Source organism: Cydia amplana, chromosome 20, assembly GCF_948474715.1.
Source record: "Cydia amplana chromosome 20, ilCydAmpl1.1, whole genome shotgun sequence".
Taxonomy (NCBI): domain Eukaryota; kingdom Metazoa; phylum Arthropoda; class Insecta; order Lepidoptera; family Tortricidae; genus Cydia; species Cydia amplana.
In genome coordinates, this window is record NC_086088.1 from 8916316 (window position 1) to 8933947 (window position 17632).

Consider the following 17632-nt stretch of genomic DNA (forward strand, 5'->3'; position numbering starts at 1 on the left):
GATGTAGCACCGACCGGAAAGTCTTATGTTGTTGAGATAGCTCGATGCTAGATGCTAATAGTCTTTTTGGTACTAAAACTGATGTATGGAGTGAGCACTCTATGTATTTTTTTCTCTATGGTAAGACGTAAGACGGACACGTGACCTGACCGAAAAACTGTTACAATGTCATTGAGTTTTTCTTTATTGATTATAATGCCATCTAGTGAGTTTCCCTCTAACTGGTACTAATATAACTCGAGTACTAACAGTGATATGCTTAGGGGTTTCAAGTAATGCGACGAAATAACGCTAGATGGCGTTAACCTCAATTATACTTGCACTAGTCATTGAGTTTTCACTTCTGCCGGCACTCCCGGAGTGCAACCCGTTGTTTTTTTTTTTTATTATTCAGAACAGATACAGTCATGCGTGATACATAAGTCAGAGAAGTGCATGATACGCACAATTCATTCTACAAATAGACCAGCCAGCCTATTATGGATAGCTTTATCCATCTTTATCCACGTGATAAAATAACTGTCACTGTTTAACACCGTGGGAAAGAAAGTGACGGACACCGTTTTATCACGCTGTCACGTAGACAAGAACGACCATCATATCCGTACTGGAGTTTCATAAAATATATATGTAACTGAGAATTGGAATACACGTTTGTAATTTGTTTGCAGATGGTTCCTCCGTGGTTGTGGCGCTTTCTACATTAGACGCAGGGTCGACGGCTCAGAGTACCACGGGGACCCACTCTACAAGACTGCACTAAGGTACCTATAGTATGAATTATCTCAGATGATTTTTTCGGGCTCGAGCTCTAATCTGTTAAACAAAAGCCTTTGTTTCTTTTAAGAGCGGTGTTCAGCACGTGCCAAAGTAACCATGTCGTTTAAAAAGCAACTATCGTGATAGTATTAAGGTTCAAATTTATGCGACAGCTCATTCTGAGAACAATCAGGGTGGTCTTTTCTTTGGAGATAACAAAACGTGTTATCTCCAAATGGGTTGTTTCATGAATTTGAACCATATAAATAGAATGATAAATTTGCTTTTTAAACGGGTTTGTTCCCGTTAATTAAGTAGGGTCTATTAGCAGTAAACAGGTGTAAGCACTGCATAAAGGAAACAATACCTTTTGTTTAATAGACTAGGGCCCCAGCCCGAAAAAATCATCTCAGATAATTCATACTATACACACAGATGTTATGCTCGAGGGTGTTGAACAAAATCTAGCCTCTAAATTATACAGGTTTACATTTAAAATACGTTCAAAATAACCGAATTTAAACTGTTGTGAGACATACTAATATTGAATAATTTTACGATTTAGACTCACTTGTTTTAAGTCACTCGCGCGACATGACTCGGAGAGCTCCGCCGTGTATAGCCATAGCCTAGAGGGCTATTCATAAATTACGGAGGAGGACACGGGGTCATTCGAAGCATGATTTTTGGATGACTTTAGGGGGGGGGGGGGGTCAAAAATCGTCAAAAATAGATAACGTAATTTATGAATAGCCCTAGGCTCCCCGAAAAATGTTGCGCAAGTGACTTAAAACAACTGAGTCTACACCGTAAAATTATTCAACGTTCAAAATAACGTTTAAAATCATGAACCCTCCACACAGCCAAGCAACAGTGCACTGCACAGTGATAGTTCACTTGAATTTAAAAACTATAAAAGGAAAGTAAATATAATTTACTAGAACTGTCCTGAAATTTTGTAAAAATAAAACTTTTTTTACCAATGACTTTGAAAGTTTAAAAGATTTGTCTTTATTTTGTGTCAACCGAAATCTTTATATATGACACCGTAAGATTGTGAACCCGTTAGTTTATAATCTAACGTAGGTTAGGTTAGATTATAATCTCCCTACCGTCAGTTTATAATGTAACTAGCGAAATTATAATATGACGAGTGTTTACAATTTTACGGTGACATATACACAAATGTACTGAATTTGACGTTTTTGTTTCAGATCTTACATTTTAAATAGTTTAGCGGCTAAGAATAATCTAGAATTCTTTATTGAGGGAGGAAGGACTAGGACAGGGAAACCGCAACCACCAAAAGGTAAATGTTAAATAAAGGTGAAAAAATGTTACAATTTAAACGTAACAGCTTGGATACGGTGACAGATTTCATCTCCTTACTGGTGGCCTAGCGGTAAGAGCGAGCGACTTGCAATCCGGTGGTCGCGGGTTCGAACCCCGGCTCGTACCAATGAGTTTTTCGGAACTTATGTACGAAATATCATTTGATATTTACCAGTCGCTTTTCGGTGAAGGAAAACATCGTGAGGAAACCGGACTAATCCCAATACGGGCCTAGTTTACCCTCTGGGTTGGAAGGTCAGATGGCAGTCGCTTTCGTAAAAACTAGTGCCCACGCCAATTACTGGGATTAGTTGCTACCGGACCCCAGGCTACCATGAGCCGTGGCAAAAATGCCGGGACAACGCGAGGAAGATGACAATTTATAACGCAAAATTGTATTGAGTTGACATCTGTCACCGTACCCAAGCAGTTTGAAATATAAGGTAAAGGTTAAACAGGATTTTCGTATTTGATACACATAAATATTGCACTATAATTTCTTTAATTAATTAATCTACAATGTCATCTTACGAAGGCGAGTAGGCGTGACGAAGTTAGCCTTTAAGTCATAATGAAAAAGTTAGTATTAACTAACGCCTTCGTGAAATGAATTGTGTCTCACTGTAATAACCTAATAATGAGTAAAATGGCGCATAATCTGTTATTTCACGCTGCTTAGACAACATAACTGGTAAGCATAACTACAAACATCTACATAGTTACTCGTAAAATATACCTTATTTCGTTTCAATACGGTTCAATACCGTGTCTCAGATGGTTTGTCCTTTTATATCAATACATATTATAAAACAAAGTCCCCTGCCGCGTCTATCTGTCTGTATGTTCGCGATTAACTCAATAACTACTGTACGGATTTTCATGCGGTTTTCACCTATTAATAGAGTGATTCTTGAGGAAGGTTTTGGTGTATCATTTAGTAAAGGTTTTGTGTAAATTCGTTGAACTACCCGTGCGAAGCCGGGGCGGGTCGCTAGTATTAGATATAGTTATGTGTTTCTACTAACTAATATGTCTATATTATGTGCATAGGGAATTTGACTAATAGTCAAATCAGTTTCTTTTTTCGAACTGTCAAAACGATTTGCCCCTATGGAATTTATATGAAACACTAGCAAATATCATCATCACATTAAGTTACCTACTCTTTATAGTTCTATACGATTTATAAAATAGAAATTGTGTCTAAATAAAGTCAACATCCCTTTTGCGCAAATTGATATCTAATTTATTAGGTTCAATAGGTTTTTTTTTTGTGTTTTTATGTATATTTTAAGGATTAAGAGTACTCAATATTATGTATTAATGTAATTTACGGTAATGTTTCAAATTGTAATGTGTTTAATAAATAATTAAACTTCATTTATTGCCTGTTATCATTATATTTATTGCAATCATGACGACAGTTTTGTTATTATCTTTGTATAACTGCTAGAGCTTGGTTGCAGTTCAAAGTGCTAAACAGAGATTGGCTACTTATTATTGTAAACAATGATATACAAATCATGCAATGCAATGACGTTGATAAAGTTTAAAATGTAAACAAATGTGCGTGTTGAAAACTTGTGGGACATTCTTGTGCACGATTCACATGAAAAGTCGGGGCATGTCTTAATATAATCAAAGAAATATAAAACTTCTATACGGTAGTGATATTATATGTTTAAGTGGCAGCAACATGCGCTTGCTGCTATCGTGGTTCCATCGGTGGACCTAGCCTTTTGTAAGAAAGTTTACGAACTGTCAGTTAACAGTGTGGGCGATGATACATACATCTCAAAACAAAACTGGGTCTAAGGATAGTTCGAACCGATTTTAAATAGGCTATGTAAATCCCAACTAGAAATGAGGCTCCATCATTATTTTGAAGACCAAAAAAGTTTTTGTTTTTATGCATCATTCTAGTGGGTAGTGACCCTGCCTGTGAAGCCGCGGCCCTGGGTTCGAATCCCGGTAATGTTTTCTATGTATTAATTTGTATATTATATATATCGTTGTCTGAGTACCCACTAAACAAGCCTTCTTGAGCTTACTGTGGGACTTAGTCAATCTGTGTAAGTACGTCTTATAATATTTATTTATTTATCATTCAACAAATTTATAAAATTTCTTTTACCCTTTCAGCGGGCATCTTATCAGTGATAATGGACGCATACCTCGACGGCACCATAGACGACGCACTCCTAGTCCCAGTGACACTCAACTACGACCGTCTCGTGGACGGTAACTTCGTGAGAGAACAGCTCGGCATGCCCAAACAGATGGAGACCTTCTGGACAGCCCTCAGGGGCATCTGGAGGACGCTCAATACGAACCACGGCAGCATTAGAGTGGATTTTAATCAGCCTCTGTCGCTTAAGGTATGTTTTATCAGCCTAAGTACAAGTTACCATAGACGACGCACTCCTAGTCCCAGTGACGCTCAACTACGACCGTCTCGTGGACGGTAACTTCGTGAGACAACAGCTCGGCATGCCCAAACAGATGGAGACCTTCTGGACAGCCCTCAGGGGCATCTGGAGGACGCTCAATACGAACCACGGGAGCATAAGAGTGGATTTTAATCAGCCTCTGTCGCTTAAGGTATGTTTTATCAGCCTAAGTACAAGTTACCATAGACGACGCACTCCTAGTCCCAGTGACACTCAACTACGACCGTCTCGTGGACGGTAACTTCGTGAGACAACAGCTCGGCATGCCCAAACAGATGGAGACCTTCTGGACAGCCCTCAGGGGCATCTGGAGGACGCTCAATACGAACCACGGGAGCATTAGAGTGGATTTTAATCAGCCCCTGTCGCTTAAGGTATGTTTTATCAGCCTAAGTACAAGTTACCATAGACGACGCACTCTTAGTCCCAGTGACACTCAACTACGACCGTCTCGTGGACGGTAACTTCGTGAGACAACAGCTCGGCATGCCCAAACAGATGGAGACCTTCTGGACAGCCCTCAGGGGCATCTGGAGGACGCTCAATACGAACCACGGGAGCATAAGAGTGGATTTTAATCAGCCTCTGTCGCTTAAGGTATGTTTTATCAGCCTAAGTACAAGTTACCATAGACGACGCACTCTTAGTCCCAGTGACACTCAACTACGACCGTCTCGTGGACGGTAACTTCGTGAGACAACAGCTCGGCATGCCCAAACAGATGGAGACCTTCTGGACAGCCCTCAGGGGCATCTGGAGGACGCTCAATACGAACCACGGGAGCATTAGAGTGGATTTTAATCAGCCCCTGTCGCTTAAGGTATGTTTTATCAGCCTAAGTACAAGTTACCATAGACGACGCACTCTTAGTCCCAGTGACACTCAACTACGACCGTCTCGTGGACGGTAACTTCGTGAGACAACAGCTCGGCATGCCCAAACAGATGGAGACCTTCTGGACAGCCCTCAGGGGCATCTGGAGGACGCTCAATACGAACCACGGCAGCATAAGAGTGGATTTTAATCAGCCTCTCTCGCTTAAGGTATGTTTTGTCAGCCTAAGTAAAAGTTATCAGTCATTATGGATGCATACCTCGACGGCACCATAGACGACGCACTCTTAGTCCCAGTGACGCTAAACTACGACCGTCTCGTGGACGGTAACTTCGTGAGACAACAGCTCGGCATGCCCAAACAGATGGAGACCTTCTGGACAGCCCTCAGGGGCATCTGGAGGACGCTCAATACGAACCACGGCAGCATTAGAGTGGATTTTAATCAGCCTCTCTCGCTTAAGGTACGTTTTTTACTTTATGTTAGCCAAAATACAAATTTCCTTCTAAGCAACGGCTGAAGCCGTATATGGGAAGAGCGTGATTTTAAACTTTTAAATTCTTGTTTCTATATTTTCTCGTGTCTGTAATTTCATGGATTTATTATTTGTTCCTTCAACCTCTGTAAATTCCGAGATATGTAAAATCGCCTGGTCAGCGGTGATTTCGTGCGTCATTGTGAAATTTTCAAGCAAAAAGTAATTTATTATCGGTTATCGTTTATAGACGCTATTGGCATAATTATGGAATTATATATCGTCCTTATCGTCACCCGACAATGTGACACCATTTGTGCTTGAAAATGCCATTTGTATCTAATAGCCTACGAAGAAATTAAGTGCGCAGATGAAACAGAAAGTGATGGCCTCGCAAATAAATGTGGGGTCCCACGGGTAAGGTACCGTATGGCGGTTGGCGCTTACGCTAATATTCATGACGCTCCAATACTAATACGGTGCTACGCGACGTAAGCGCAAATCACCATAATCGTACCTTTACCACCACAAAATAAATCTACTTACGAGAGAAGTTACGCCTTAATCAACAAACCATCTTTATATGTTTTTGTTACAGGAGCTAGCAACGTCCTTCCAAAACTACAACTACCTGAAGGCCCCCATTGAGCGGACCCTGACCCCGCCCAACAACAACCTGGCCGTCAACCTGGACCGCCAGATCCTGTACAACCACAGCCACAGCAGCATGTACGGGGCGGATGTGAGCGTCGACCACAAGATGATGGTCGAGGCGATAGGACGGCACCTAGTCTATGGTAGGTACAACAACAACCTAGCCGTCAACCTGGACCGCCAGATCCTGTACAACCACAGCCACAGCAGCATGTACGGGGCGGATGTGAGCGTCGACCACAAGATGATGGTCGAGGCGATAGGACGGCACCTAGTCTATGGTAGGCACAACAACAACCTGGCCGTCAACCTGGACCGCCAGATCCTGTACAACCACAGCCACAGCAGCATGTACGGGGCGGATGTGAGCGTCGACCACAAGATGATGGTCGAGGCGATAGGACGGCACCTAGTCTATGGTAGGCACAACAACAACCTGGCCGTCAACCTGGACCGCCAGATCCTGTACAACCACAGCCACAGCAGCATGTACGGGGCGGATGTGAGCGTCGACCGCAAGATGATGGTCGAGGCGATAGGACGGCACCTAGTCTATGGTAGGTACAACAACAACCTAGCCGTCAACCTGGACCGCCAGATCCTGTACAACCACAGCCACAGCAGCATGTACGGGGCGGATGTGAGCGTCGACCACAAGATGATGGTCGAGGCGATAGGACGACACCTAGTCTATGGTAGGCACAACAACAACCTAGCCGTCAACCTGGACCGCCAGATCCTGTACAACCACAGCCACAGCAGCATGTACGGGGCGGATGTGAGCGTCGACCACAAGATGATGGTCGAGGCGATAGGACGGCACCTAGTCTATGGTAGGCACAACAACAACCTGGCCGTCAACCATCATCATGATGATCGCATGTCAAGATTGTAAACGGTAAGTGCCATCTTGAATTCTTCATAATTAGACCGATCGTGTTGAGAACTGCTCAGGTCAAGTCTCCCAACGTCAGGTCTACATCGGAATATTAACTTGATGTTGACATTTCAAGCTGTCAAAACAACAAGCTTATTGTCAAGTTTTCTACACGTGCAGCCTCTGGACTAGTTATACGCAGAAGACCATTAGTTCCCTGCGCGTCCAATATAATAATGGTTTCAGGATATTGTTGGGGCTGTCCCGTTTCTGCAGCGCATCAGGCATGTTTGCACAAGCTTCACGGATGACTACTATGCCGTAATACGAAAGAGAGTTGCCTCGTTGCTCTGCAGAGTGCGTGCCAGCGCCAACCCCATCCTGACTACTGTAGCGGGCCGATACGACTCACCTATAATGCGGCATTTTGAGTGTGTCATAACCGTTACTAGGTGATAGGTTGTTATTGGTGTCTGTTTATGTTTATGTTTTAAATCGCTTTCTGTTTTTGTTCCACTAACACTTAGTTTTTAATCTTAATTGTTACTAACCATTATGGGCCATTGTTGTCTTTTAAAATAAATAAATTGAATTGAATTGAAAACAGCTCCAGTGCTTTCGTCTACTACTCACGCGCTCTCTGTACTAACTGCCTATTTATGACTTTAGGGCAGGCTACAACTTGAACAGTATACCTAAACCATATACCAGCGATGACTGCTAAATACGGTATACTTACCTTTATCTCTCTTTATTAATTTTTGACCTTATATTATACCTTATATAATATCATTTATTTAATATTGCCTGTTGTTTTTTTCAGACGCAGCACAAGCAACGGCCTTCATGTGCACAAACGTGGTGTCATACGTGCTTCTAACAGAACACAGACGGGGCTGCACCGTCAAGCAGCTGAGCCACGCGGTCGCCATGCGAGGCGCGGCCTTGAGCAGGGACGGACGGGATTTAGGGTACACGGGAGAAGCTCCCACGTTACTCAAACATGCGGTAAGTGACACCTGAGCGTTGCGAGCCATTCAAAGACCAATAGAACGTGCTTCTGACGGAACACAGACGGGGCTGCACACTCAAGCAGCTAGGCCACGCGGTCGCCATGCGAGGCGCGGCCTTGAGCAGGGACGGACGGGATTTAGGGTACACGGGAGAAGCGCCCACGTTACTCAAACATGCGGTAAGTGACACCTGAGCGTTGCGAGCCATTCAAAGACCAATAGAACGTGCTTCTGACGGAACACAGACGGGGCTGCACACTCAGCAGCTGAGCCATGCGGTCGCCATGCGAGGCGCGGCCTTGAGCAGGGACGGACGAGACTTAGGGTATACGGGAGAAGCTCCCACGTTACTGAAACATGCGGTAAGTGACACCTGAGCGTAGCGAGTCATTCAAAGACAAATAGAACGTGCTTCTGACGGAACACAGACGGGGCTGCACACTCAGCAGCTGAGCCATGCGGTCGCCATGCGAGGCGCGGCCTTGAGCAGGGACGGACGAGACTTAGGGTATACGGGAGAAGCTCCCACGTTACTGAAACATGCGGTAAGTGACACCTGAGCGTAGCGAGTCATTCAAAGACAAATAGAACGTGCTTCTGACGGAACACAGACGGGGCTGCACACTCAGCAGCTGAGCCATGCGGTCGCCATGCGAGGCGCTGCCTTGAGCAGGGACGGACGAGACTTAGGGTATACGGGAGAAGCTCCCACGTTACTCAAACATGCGGTAAGTGACACCTGAGCGTAGCGAGTCATTCAAAGACCAATAGAACGTGCTTCTAACGGAACACAGACGGGGCTGCACCGTCAAGGAGCTGAGCCACGCGGTCGCCATGCGAGGCGCGGCCTTGAGCAGGGACGGACGGGATTTAGGGTATACGGGGGAAGCGCCCACGTTACTGAAACATGCGGTAAGTGACACCTGAGCGTTGCGAGCCATTCAAAGACCAATAGAACGTGCTTCTAACGGAACACAGACGGGGCTGTACCGTCAAGCAGCTGAGCCACGCGGTCGCCATGCGAGGCGCGGCCTTGAGCAGGGACGGACGGGATTTAGGGTACACGGGAGAAGCTCCCACGTTACTGAAACATGCGGTAAGTGACACCTGAGCGTTGCGAGCCATTCAAAGACCAATAGAACGTGCTTCTGACGGAACACAGACGGGGCTGCACACTCAGCAGCTAAGCCACGCGGTCGCCATGCGAGGCGCGGCCTTGAGCAGGGACGGACGAGATTTAGGATACACGGGAGAAGCGCCCACGTTACTGAAACATGCGGTAAGTGACACCTGAGCGTTGCGAGCCATTCAAAGACCAATAGAACGTGCTTCTGACGGAACACAGACGGGGCTGCACACTCAGCGGCTAAGCCACGCGGTCGCCATGCGAGGCGCGGCCTTGAGCAGGGACGGACGAGATTTAGGATAAACGGGAGAAGCGCCCACGTTACTGAAACATGCGGTAAGTGACACCTGAGCGTTGCGAGCCATTCAAAGACCAATAGAACGTGCTTCTGACGGAACACAGACGGGGCTGCACACTCAGCGGCTAAGCCACGCGGTCGCCATGCGAGGCGCGGCCTTGAGCAGGGACGGACGAGATTTAGGATAAACGGGAGAAGCGCCCACGTTACTGAAACATGCGGTAAGTGACACCTGAGCGTTGCGAGCCATTCAAAGACCAATAGAACGTGCTTCTAACGGAACACAGACGGGGCTGCACACTCAAGCAGCTGAGCCACGCGGTCGCCATGCGAGGCGCGGCCTTGAGCAGGGACGGACGAGATTTAGGATACACGGGAGAAGCGCCCACGTTACTGAAACATGCGGTAAGTGACACCTGAGCGTTGCGAGCCATTCAAAGACCAATAGAACGTGCTTCTGACGGAACACAGACGGGGCTGCACACTCAGCAGCTAAGCCACGCGGTCGCCATGCGAGGCGCGGCCTTGAGCAGGAACGGACGAGATTTAGGGTACACGGGAGAAGCGCCCACGTTACTCAAACACGCGGTAAGAATATGATATGAAGCCAAGAATAACCATGATTTATTATCATGAACTCAAAGTTATGGTCTCGTTAATGTTATATGAATAACAATACTTTACTCAAAATTATTGGACAGACTTGCATATTTTATTTTGATATGGAAAGCTATTTTAAAATATATTCTTAGTTATCTGTGTCTGTGTTGCTCGGCGTAAAATCGACCCTGTTTTTATTATGTTGAAGAATCATTTTAACCGAATAATTTTGATCACGTATTTATGAGGCTGAATAGAGAGAGGCTATTATACGACCTACGGTCAATTTCTTAACACATTCATTGCCACCCAGCCATCCAAGACATCCGCGCCAGGCCACAAAAATTTCTTCATATAAAGCTGTAGTACCACGATCCCGACTATCGGGTCGTCCGGCCTGGGAACGAAATCATAAAATACCCTATAGTCCGGTTTTCGGCACTGAATGTGTTAATAGACAATCAATGATTTGACTGCTTTGGAATCTAAACTGAATGGTATTGTAAAAAGCTACGTAACTCCGTGTCATATTTCTCTATTCTTCCATATAATATATATATATATATATGTGTATTATATAACAAATAATATATATAGCTACTTACATAATTATAAATCCAGTATACGTATATAGTATGTTATATACGAACATAAAATAAAAAATAAATAAAAAATATAGCCAGTAATGCATGTTTAATTAAGCATTTTTCGTTGACTAAGTAAATTTTATATTAGGTATAGGAAATTTATTTATCCGATCGCTCTCTAAACTTGTGTCACATATATTGTAACTAGCCCTAGCACAGGCCCCGGTCTTTTTGGGCTGTTACTGCACACTATGTCTTTAAACGCTGGCTTCAATTAAAATGTATAATTAGATATAGTGAAAAGTTTGCTGTACATATTTAATGAATAAACGAAAACGAAATCTAAATTATAATTGTTTCAGTTGGACATGTTAGGCCGCAGCTTGGTCAGACGGGAAGGTTCAGGGGAAAAGCAACGCGTACGTCCGCAGAGATCTATAGCCGCTTCACTGGAGCTGGCGTACTACAGCAATACCGTCGTGGCACACTACGCCGCGCCAGCCATCGTCGGTAAGCGATAAACTACTTTAATGTTGACTAGCGACCCGCCCCGGCTTCGCACGGGTTAACCAATTATACAGAAACCTTCCTCTTGAATCACTCTATCTATTTAAAAAAGCGGCCAAGTGCGAGTCGGACTCGCCCATGAAGGGTTCCGTATTTAGGCGATTTATGACGTATAAAAAAAACTACTTACTAGATCTCGTTCAAACCAATTATCGGTGGAAGTTTACATGGTAATGTACATCATATATTTTTTTTAGTTTTATCATTCTCTTATTTTAGAAGTTACAGGGGGAGGACACACATTTTACCACTTTGGAAGTGTCTCTCGCGCAAACTATTCAGTTTAGAAATAAATGATATTAGAAACCTCAATATCATTTTTGAAGACCTATCCATAGATACCCCACACGTATGGGTTTGATGAAAAAAAAAATTTGAGTTTCAGTTCGAAGTATGGGGAACCCCAAAAATTTATTGTTTTTTTTTTTCTATTTTTGTGTGAAAATCTTAATGCGGTTCACAGAATACATCTACTTACCAAGTTTCAACAGTATAGTTCTTATAGTTTCGGAGAAAAGTGGCTGTGACATACGGACGGACAGACAGACAGACATGACGAATCTATAAGGGTTCCGTTTTTTGCCATTTGGCTACGGAACCCTAAAAACCGCATCAAATTCCGTTGCGTAGTTTTAAAGATCTAAGCGTATACGTAGGGACAGACAGCGGGAAGCGACTGTTTTATACTATGTAGTGATACTATACGGTTCACAATGTAATATAGTATCTCGTAAAGCAATAAACAATATATTACCTAGAGTGGTAGTTATCAAGCTGAAATTGGTATTTCCTGAAATATTATTCACTGCCATTCTTCTACCATACTTCTTTTTGACTGCCCATAGGTGGTTTTTATCAAGCTTACTGTCAGTAATAGGGTATTTTCCTACTAGTCAAATCAGTTACTTTTTTAGAACTGTCAAAAAGATTTGCTAATATGGAATTTATATGAAACCTTACATCGTGACGACACGGTCGACTCACCTACTTTGTATATTTCTATCCGATTTATTAAATAGAACTTGTGTTTAAAAATAACTCCTATGTGTGTTTTTCTAAATTTCTTGCAAGTATAAAATCTTTATCTTTATCTAATTTTTCTGGTGCTTTATTTCATGCATGGTGTAAAATAATTTATTTTAAATACAGTATAATACCCTATTAATGGTTTTAAATTGTTTTTTTTTTACAGCAACGGCGCTAGAAAGTATAATCAGACAGCCAAACGCGGACCAGGAGACCATAAGGCATACAGAGCTAATGGAAGCATCGCTACAGCTCTGCGAGATTCTCAGCCAAGAGTTCATTCTCTGCGCGCCTTGCCACCGGATAGAGGAGACTATGATGAGGGCGTTAGAGTCGCTTATCGCCAGCGAGGTCATCACGCCAGTCGAGGTAAGATATTGAGAGATCAAACCAAATTACCAGGGGATCATAAGATGATGGAGGCATTGCTACAGCTCTGCGAGATTCTCAGCCAAGAGTTCATTCCATTCTCTGCGCGCCGACTCACAGGGTCTAAAAAACTATTTTAGATCGTTTTTTTTTTACCATTAGAAAAAGACTACGCGATTTTGAAGTGTATTTTAATTGAATAACGCTTTTTAAAAATATTACTTATGAAAGCAAAAGAATGTAAATTAAGTGTATGATTCATAATGGTTATTTGCCGTGATTTATTTTTCAAAGGTGTTTTTCATTAAAAAGAAAAGTCAAGATTGTTTGCCTTTATTATAATGCTAAAAAACGAACTATATAGCTAGCGAAGTTATCACACCTGTGGAAGTACCTTCCTATAAGATCATAAAATCTATCTGCGCATTTCTTTCTCAACCTTGTGGCTAACGATCGATGAATTTTTGTCCAATCTTTCATTGTCCAAATTTTCAGTTACCCGTAAACGATTTTTTCAAACCGTCGAAATTTTGGAAGTTTCACTAATCTAACCTAACTTGACGTGGCTTGTCGCGATAGCCTTTTCAAAAGCGAAATAAATTTAATGGTACCTATACCCGTACCAAATGTAGTCTACGGCGTTATTCATAAACGTCTGCTAAGTAAATCAGCTGATGATCGTCGTTTGTCCCTCTCTATGGCATAACAACAGATAGGGACAAACAACGCTTATCAACTGATTAAGTTAGCAGCCGTTTATTAATACCGCCATAAATATTGTTAGATTACACGACAGACTTGTAATGCGTATGATTGTTTCAGAGCAACAACGGACTGGAAGAGCAGCAGTGGTCGCGGCGGTTCGCGCGGACACTGGACGATGAAGACATGGAAGTCGACGAGCGGCCAGATCCCGCGCTCAGGATCAAATACCGCGTGTCGCAGCGGCCTGAGGCGCTCCTAGAACGGTACGTCACGTCACAATATATACTGTATCAGATATTATAGTAATGGTTTACAAGAGCAGCAGTGGTCGCGGCGGTTCGCGCGGACACTGGACGATGAACACATCGATGATGAAGAGCGGCCAGATCCCGCGCTCAGGATCAAATACCGCGTGTCGCAGCGGCCTGAGGCGCTTCTAGAACGGTATGTCACGTCACAATATATACTGTATCAGATATTATAGTAATGGTTTACAAGAGCAGCAGTGGTCGCAGCGGTTCGCGCGGACACTGGACGATGAAGACATGGAAGACGACGAGCGGCCAGATCCCGCGCTCAGGATCAAATACCGCGTGTCGCAGCGGCCTGAGGCGCTCCTAGAACGGTACGTCACGTCACAATATGAAATGTATGTATTACTATAGAACAATAGTTAGACGAAGAGCTACGGTCGTAGTTCGCGAGGATGCTCGTGGAAAACAGTTTAGATGAGGACCAGTAGTATGATCCCACGCTCAGGATCAAATACCGCGTGTCGCAGCGGCCTGAGGCGCTCCTAGAACGGTACGTTACGTCACAATATATACTGTATCAGATATTATAGTAATGGTTTACAAGAGCAGCAGTGGTCGCAGCGGTTCGCGCGGACACTGGACGATGAAGACATGGAAGTCGACGAGCGGCCAGATCCCGCGCTCAGGATCAAGTACCGCGTGTCGCAGCGGCCTGAGGCGCTACTAGAACGGTATGTCACGTCACAATATATACTGTATTAGATATTATAGTAATAGTTTACAAGAGCAGCAGTGGTCGCGGCGGTTCGCGCGGACACTGGACGATGAACACATCGATGATGAAGAGCGGCCAGATCCCGCGCTCAGGATCAAATACCGCGTGTCGCAGCGGCCTGAGGCGCTTCTAGAACGGTATGTCACGTCACAATATATACTGTATCAGATATTATAGTAATGGTTTACAAGAGCAGCAGTGGTCGCAGCGGTTCGCGCGGACACTGGACGATGAAGACATGGAAGACGACGAGCGGCCAGATCCCGCGCTCAGGATCAAATACCGCGTGTCGCAGCGGCCTGAGGCGCTCCTAGAACGGTACGTCACGTCACAATATGAAATGTATGTATTACTATAGAACAATAGTTAGACGAAGAGCTACGGTCGTAGTTCGCGAGGATGCTCGTGGAAAACAGTTTAGATGAGGACCAGTAGTATGATCCCACGCTCAGGATCAAATACCGCGTGTCGCAGCGGCCTGAGGCGCTCCTAGAACGGTACGTCACGTCACAATATGAAATGTATGTATTACTATAGAACAATAGTTAGACGAAGAGCTACGGTCGTAGTTCGCGAGGATGCTCGTGGAAAACAGTTTAGATGAGGACCAGTAGTATGATCCCACGCTCAGGATCAAATACCGCGTGTCGCAGCGGCCTCAGGCGCTCCTAGAACGGTACGTCACGTCACAATATGAAATGTATGTATTACTATAGAACAATAGTTAGACGAAGAGCTACGGTCGTAGTTCGCGAGGATGCTCGTGGAAAACAGTTTAGATGAGGACCAGTAGTATGATCCCACGCTCAGGATCAAATACCGCGTGTCGCAGCGGCCTGAGGCGCTCCTAGAACGGTACGTTACGTCACAATATGAAATGTATGTATTACTATAGAACAATAGTTAGACGAAGAGCTACGGTCGTAGTTCACGAGGATGCTCGTGGAAAACAGTTTAGATGAGGACCAGTAGTATGATCCCACGCTCAGGATCAAATACCGCGTGTCGCAGCGGCCTGAGGCGCTCCTAGAACGGTATGTTACGTCACAATATGAAATGTATGTATTACTATAGAACAATAGTTAGACGAAGAGCTACGGTCGTAGTTCACGAGGATGCTCGTGGAAAACAGTTTAGAAGAGGACCAGTAGTATGATCCCACGCTCAGGATCAAATACCGCGTGTCGCAGCGGCCTCAGGCGCTCCTAGAACGGTACGTTACGTCACAATATGAAATGTATGTATTACTATAGAACAATAGTTAGACGAAGAGCTACGGTCGTAGTTCACGAGGATGCTCGTGGAAAACAGTTTAGAAGAGGACCAGTAGTATGATCCCACGCTCAGGATCAAATACCGCGTGTCGCAGCGGCCTCAGGCGCTCCTAGAACGGTACGTTACGTCACAATATGAAATGTATGTATTACTATAGAACAATAGTTAGACGAAGAGCTACGGTCGTAGTTCACGAGGATGCTCGTGGAAAACAGTTTAGATGAGAACCAGTAGGATCCCGCGCTCAGGATCAAATACCGCGTGTCGCAGCGGCCAAAACTTTCGACTGTTTTCTACACGTATGATGAATGAAAACAATTGACACCTTTTTTAATTTTAATCGATATTTTTATTCATATAAATTTGATGACTGGTGTGGCCTAGTGGATAGTGGCCTTGCCTGTGAAGTGCCTGAGCCTTGTCTGAGTACTCACAACACACTTCTTGAGCTTACTGTGGGACTCAATCTGTGTAAGAATGTCCTATGATATTTAGTGATTTATTTGATAATATAAATGAGTGGTGTGTTGTTTTACAGCGGTCGCCTCCTGCGTACGTTACGGCCCCTGCTAGAAGGCTACGCAGCAGCGTGCCGAGGAATACGCGCGGGGACACAGAAGGAACTCATCAAGACCACACTCGACTCGCTCACCGAGGAATATACGCAGAACAAGATGCTATACGGTCAGTAAACTAGTACCATAGACTAGGAATCCTCTAGACGGAGTTTAGAGCAATAGGGATGTTGACAATTTTTTGGAACTGGTTTCATTTTGTAGATAGACACGTAATAATTACAGAAAAAAATATTAAAAAGATATATTCATTAATTTTGAATAACAAAACATGTATAATAAGTTGGGATACCCTCCTCCAATTGAGGGGGGATTTAAATCTCGAGGCAGAGGTGTAGGGTTGGAGCCGGTGTAGCTTTATTTGACGTTCATAAGCGCATTGTAATTATGCCTATTTGAATAAACTATATTTTATCTCATCAAATACGTTATCTAATTGTCCAGGCGAGGCGATATCGACCGACGCCATCCGCAACTGCTGGCGACTCCTGAAGCAGTGGGGCGTCATCGAACTCTACACGCGCGACAAGGTGCGCATGCTACGCCCCGTGACGCCGTATGACGCCCAGGCGCGTCGTGACGCCGTGTGCGAGCACGTGTACAAGTTCAACGTGCAGACCCCGCTGCTGTGATAGTGGTAGCTTAAGGTAACATGTGCCCTGATATTGAATCTACAATATACGTTGGTTGGCAAAACCTGACGACCTGTGTACACTAGATGGACCTACTAAAACACTCCAAATGATGTAGCAAAGCGCTTGCATTCTATCACAAGCCACAGAACTGTATTCACGATAGTGCTCATGGTGCCTCGTGCCGCTGTATGATGCCGAAGCGCGTCGTGATGCCGTGTGCGAGCACGTGTACAAGTTCAACGTGCAGACCCCGCTGCTGTGATAGTGGTAGCTTAAGGTAACATGTGCCCTGATATTGAATCTACAATATACGTTGGTTGCCAAACCTGACGATCTGTGTACACTAGATGGACCTACTAAAACACTCCAAATGATGTAGGAAAGCGCTTGCAAGCCACAGAACTGTACATTCACGATAAAGTGCGCCGTATGATGCCCAAACGCAT

General features: G+C 44.3%; 1 protein-coding gene across 1 annotated transcript in view; it reads left to right on the plus strand.

Moving 5' to 3' along the window:
* LOC134657542 (glycerol-3-phosphate acyltransferase 1, mitochondrial) overlaps window positions 1-17183 on the plus strand; it is a 59658-nt gene extending 42475 nt beyond the window's left edge. Inside the window, exons 9-18 of the mRNA XM_063513118.1 lie at window positions 672-764; window positions 1974-2068; window positions 4234-4469; window positions 6449-6647; window positions 8205-8389; window positions 11368-11515; window positions 12765-12967; window positions 13790-13935; window positions 16515-16660; window positions 16996-17183. Coding sequence (XP_063369188.1) covers window positions 672-764; window positions 1974-2068; window positions 4234-4469; window positions 6449-6647; window positions 8205-8389; window positions 11368-11515; window positions 12765-12967; window positions 13790-13935; window positions 16515-16660; window positions 16996-17183 — 1639 coding nt within the window. The remainder of the gene's footprint in view (window positions 1-671; window positions 765-1973; window positions 2069-4233; window positions 4470-6448; window positions 6648-8204; window positions 8390-11367; window positions 11516-12764; window positions 12968-13789; window positions 13936-16514; window positions 16661-16995) is intronic.
* Window positions 17184-17632: the final 449 nt, after the last annotated feature.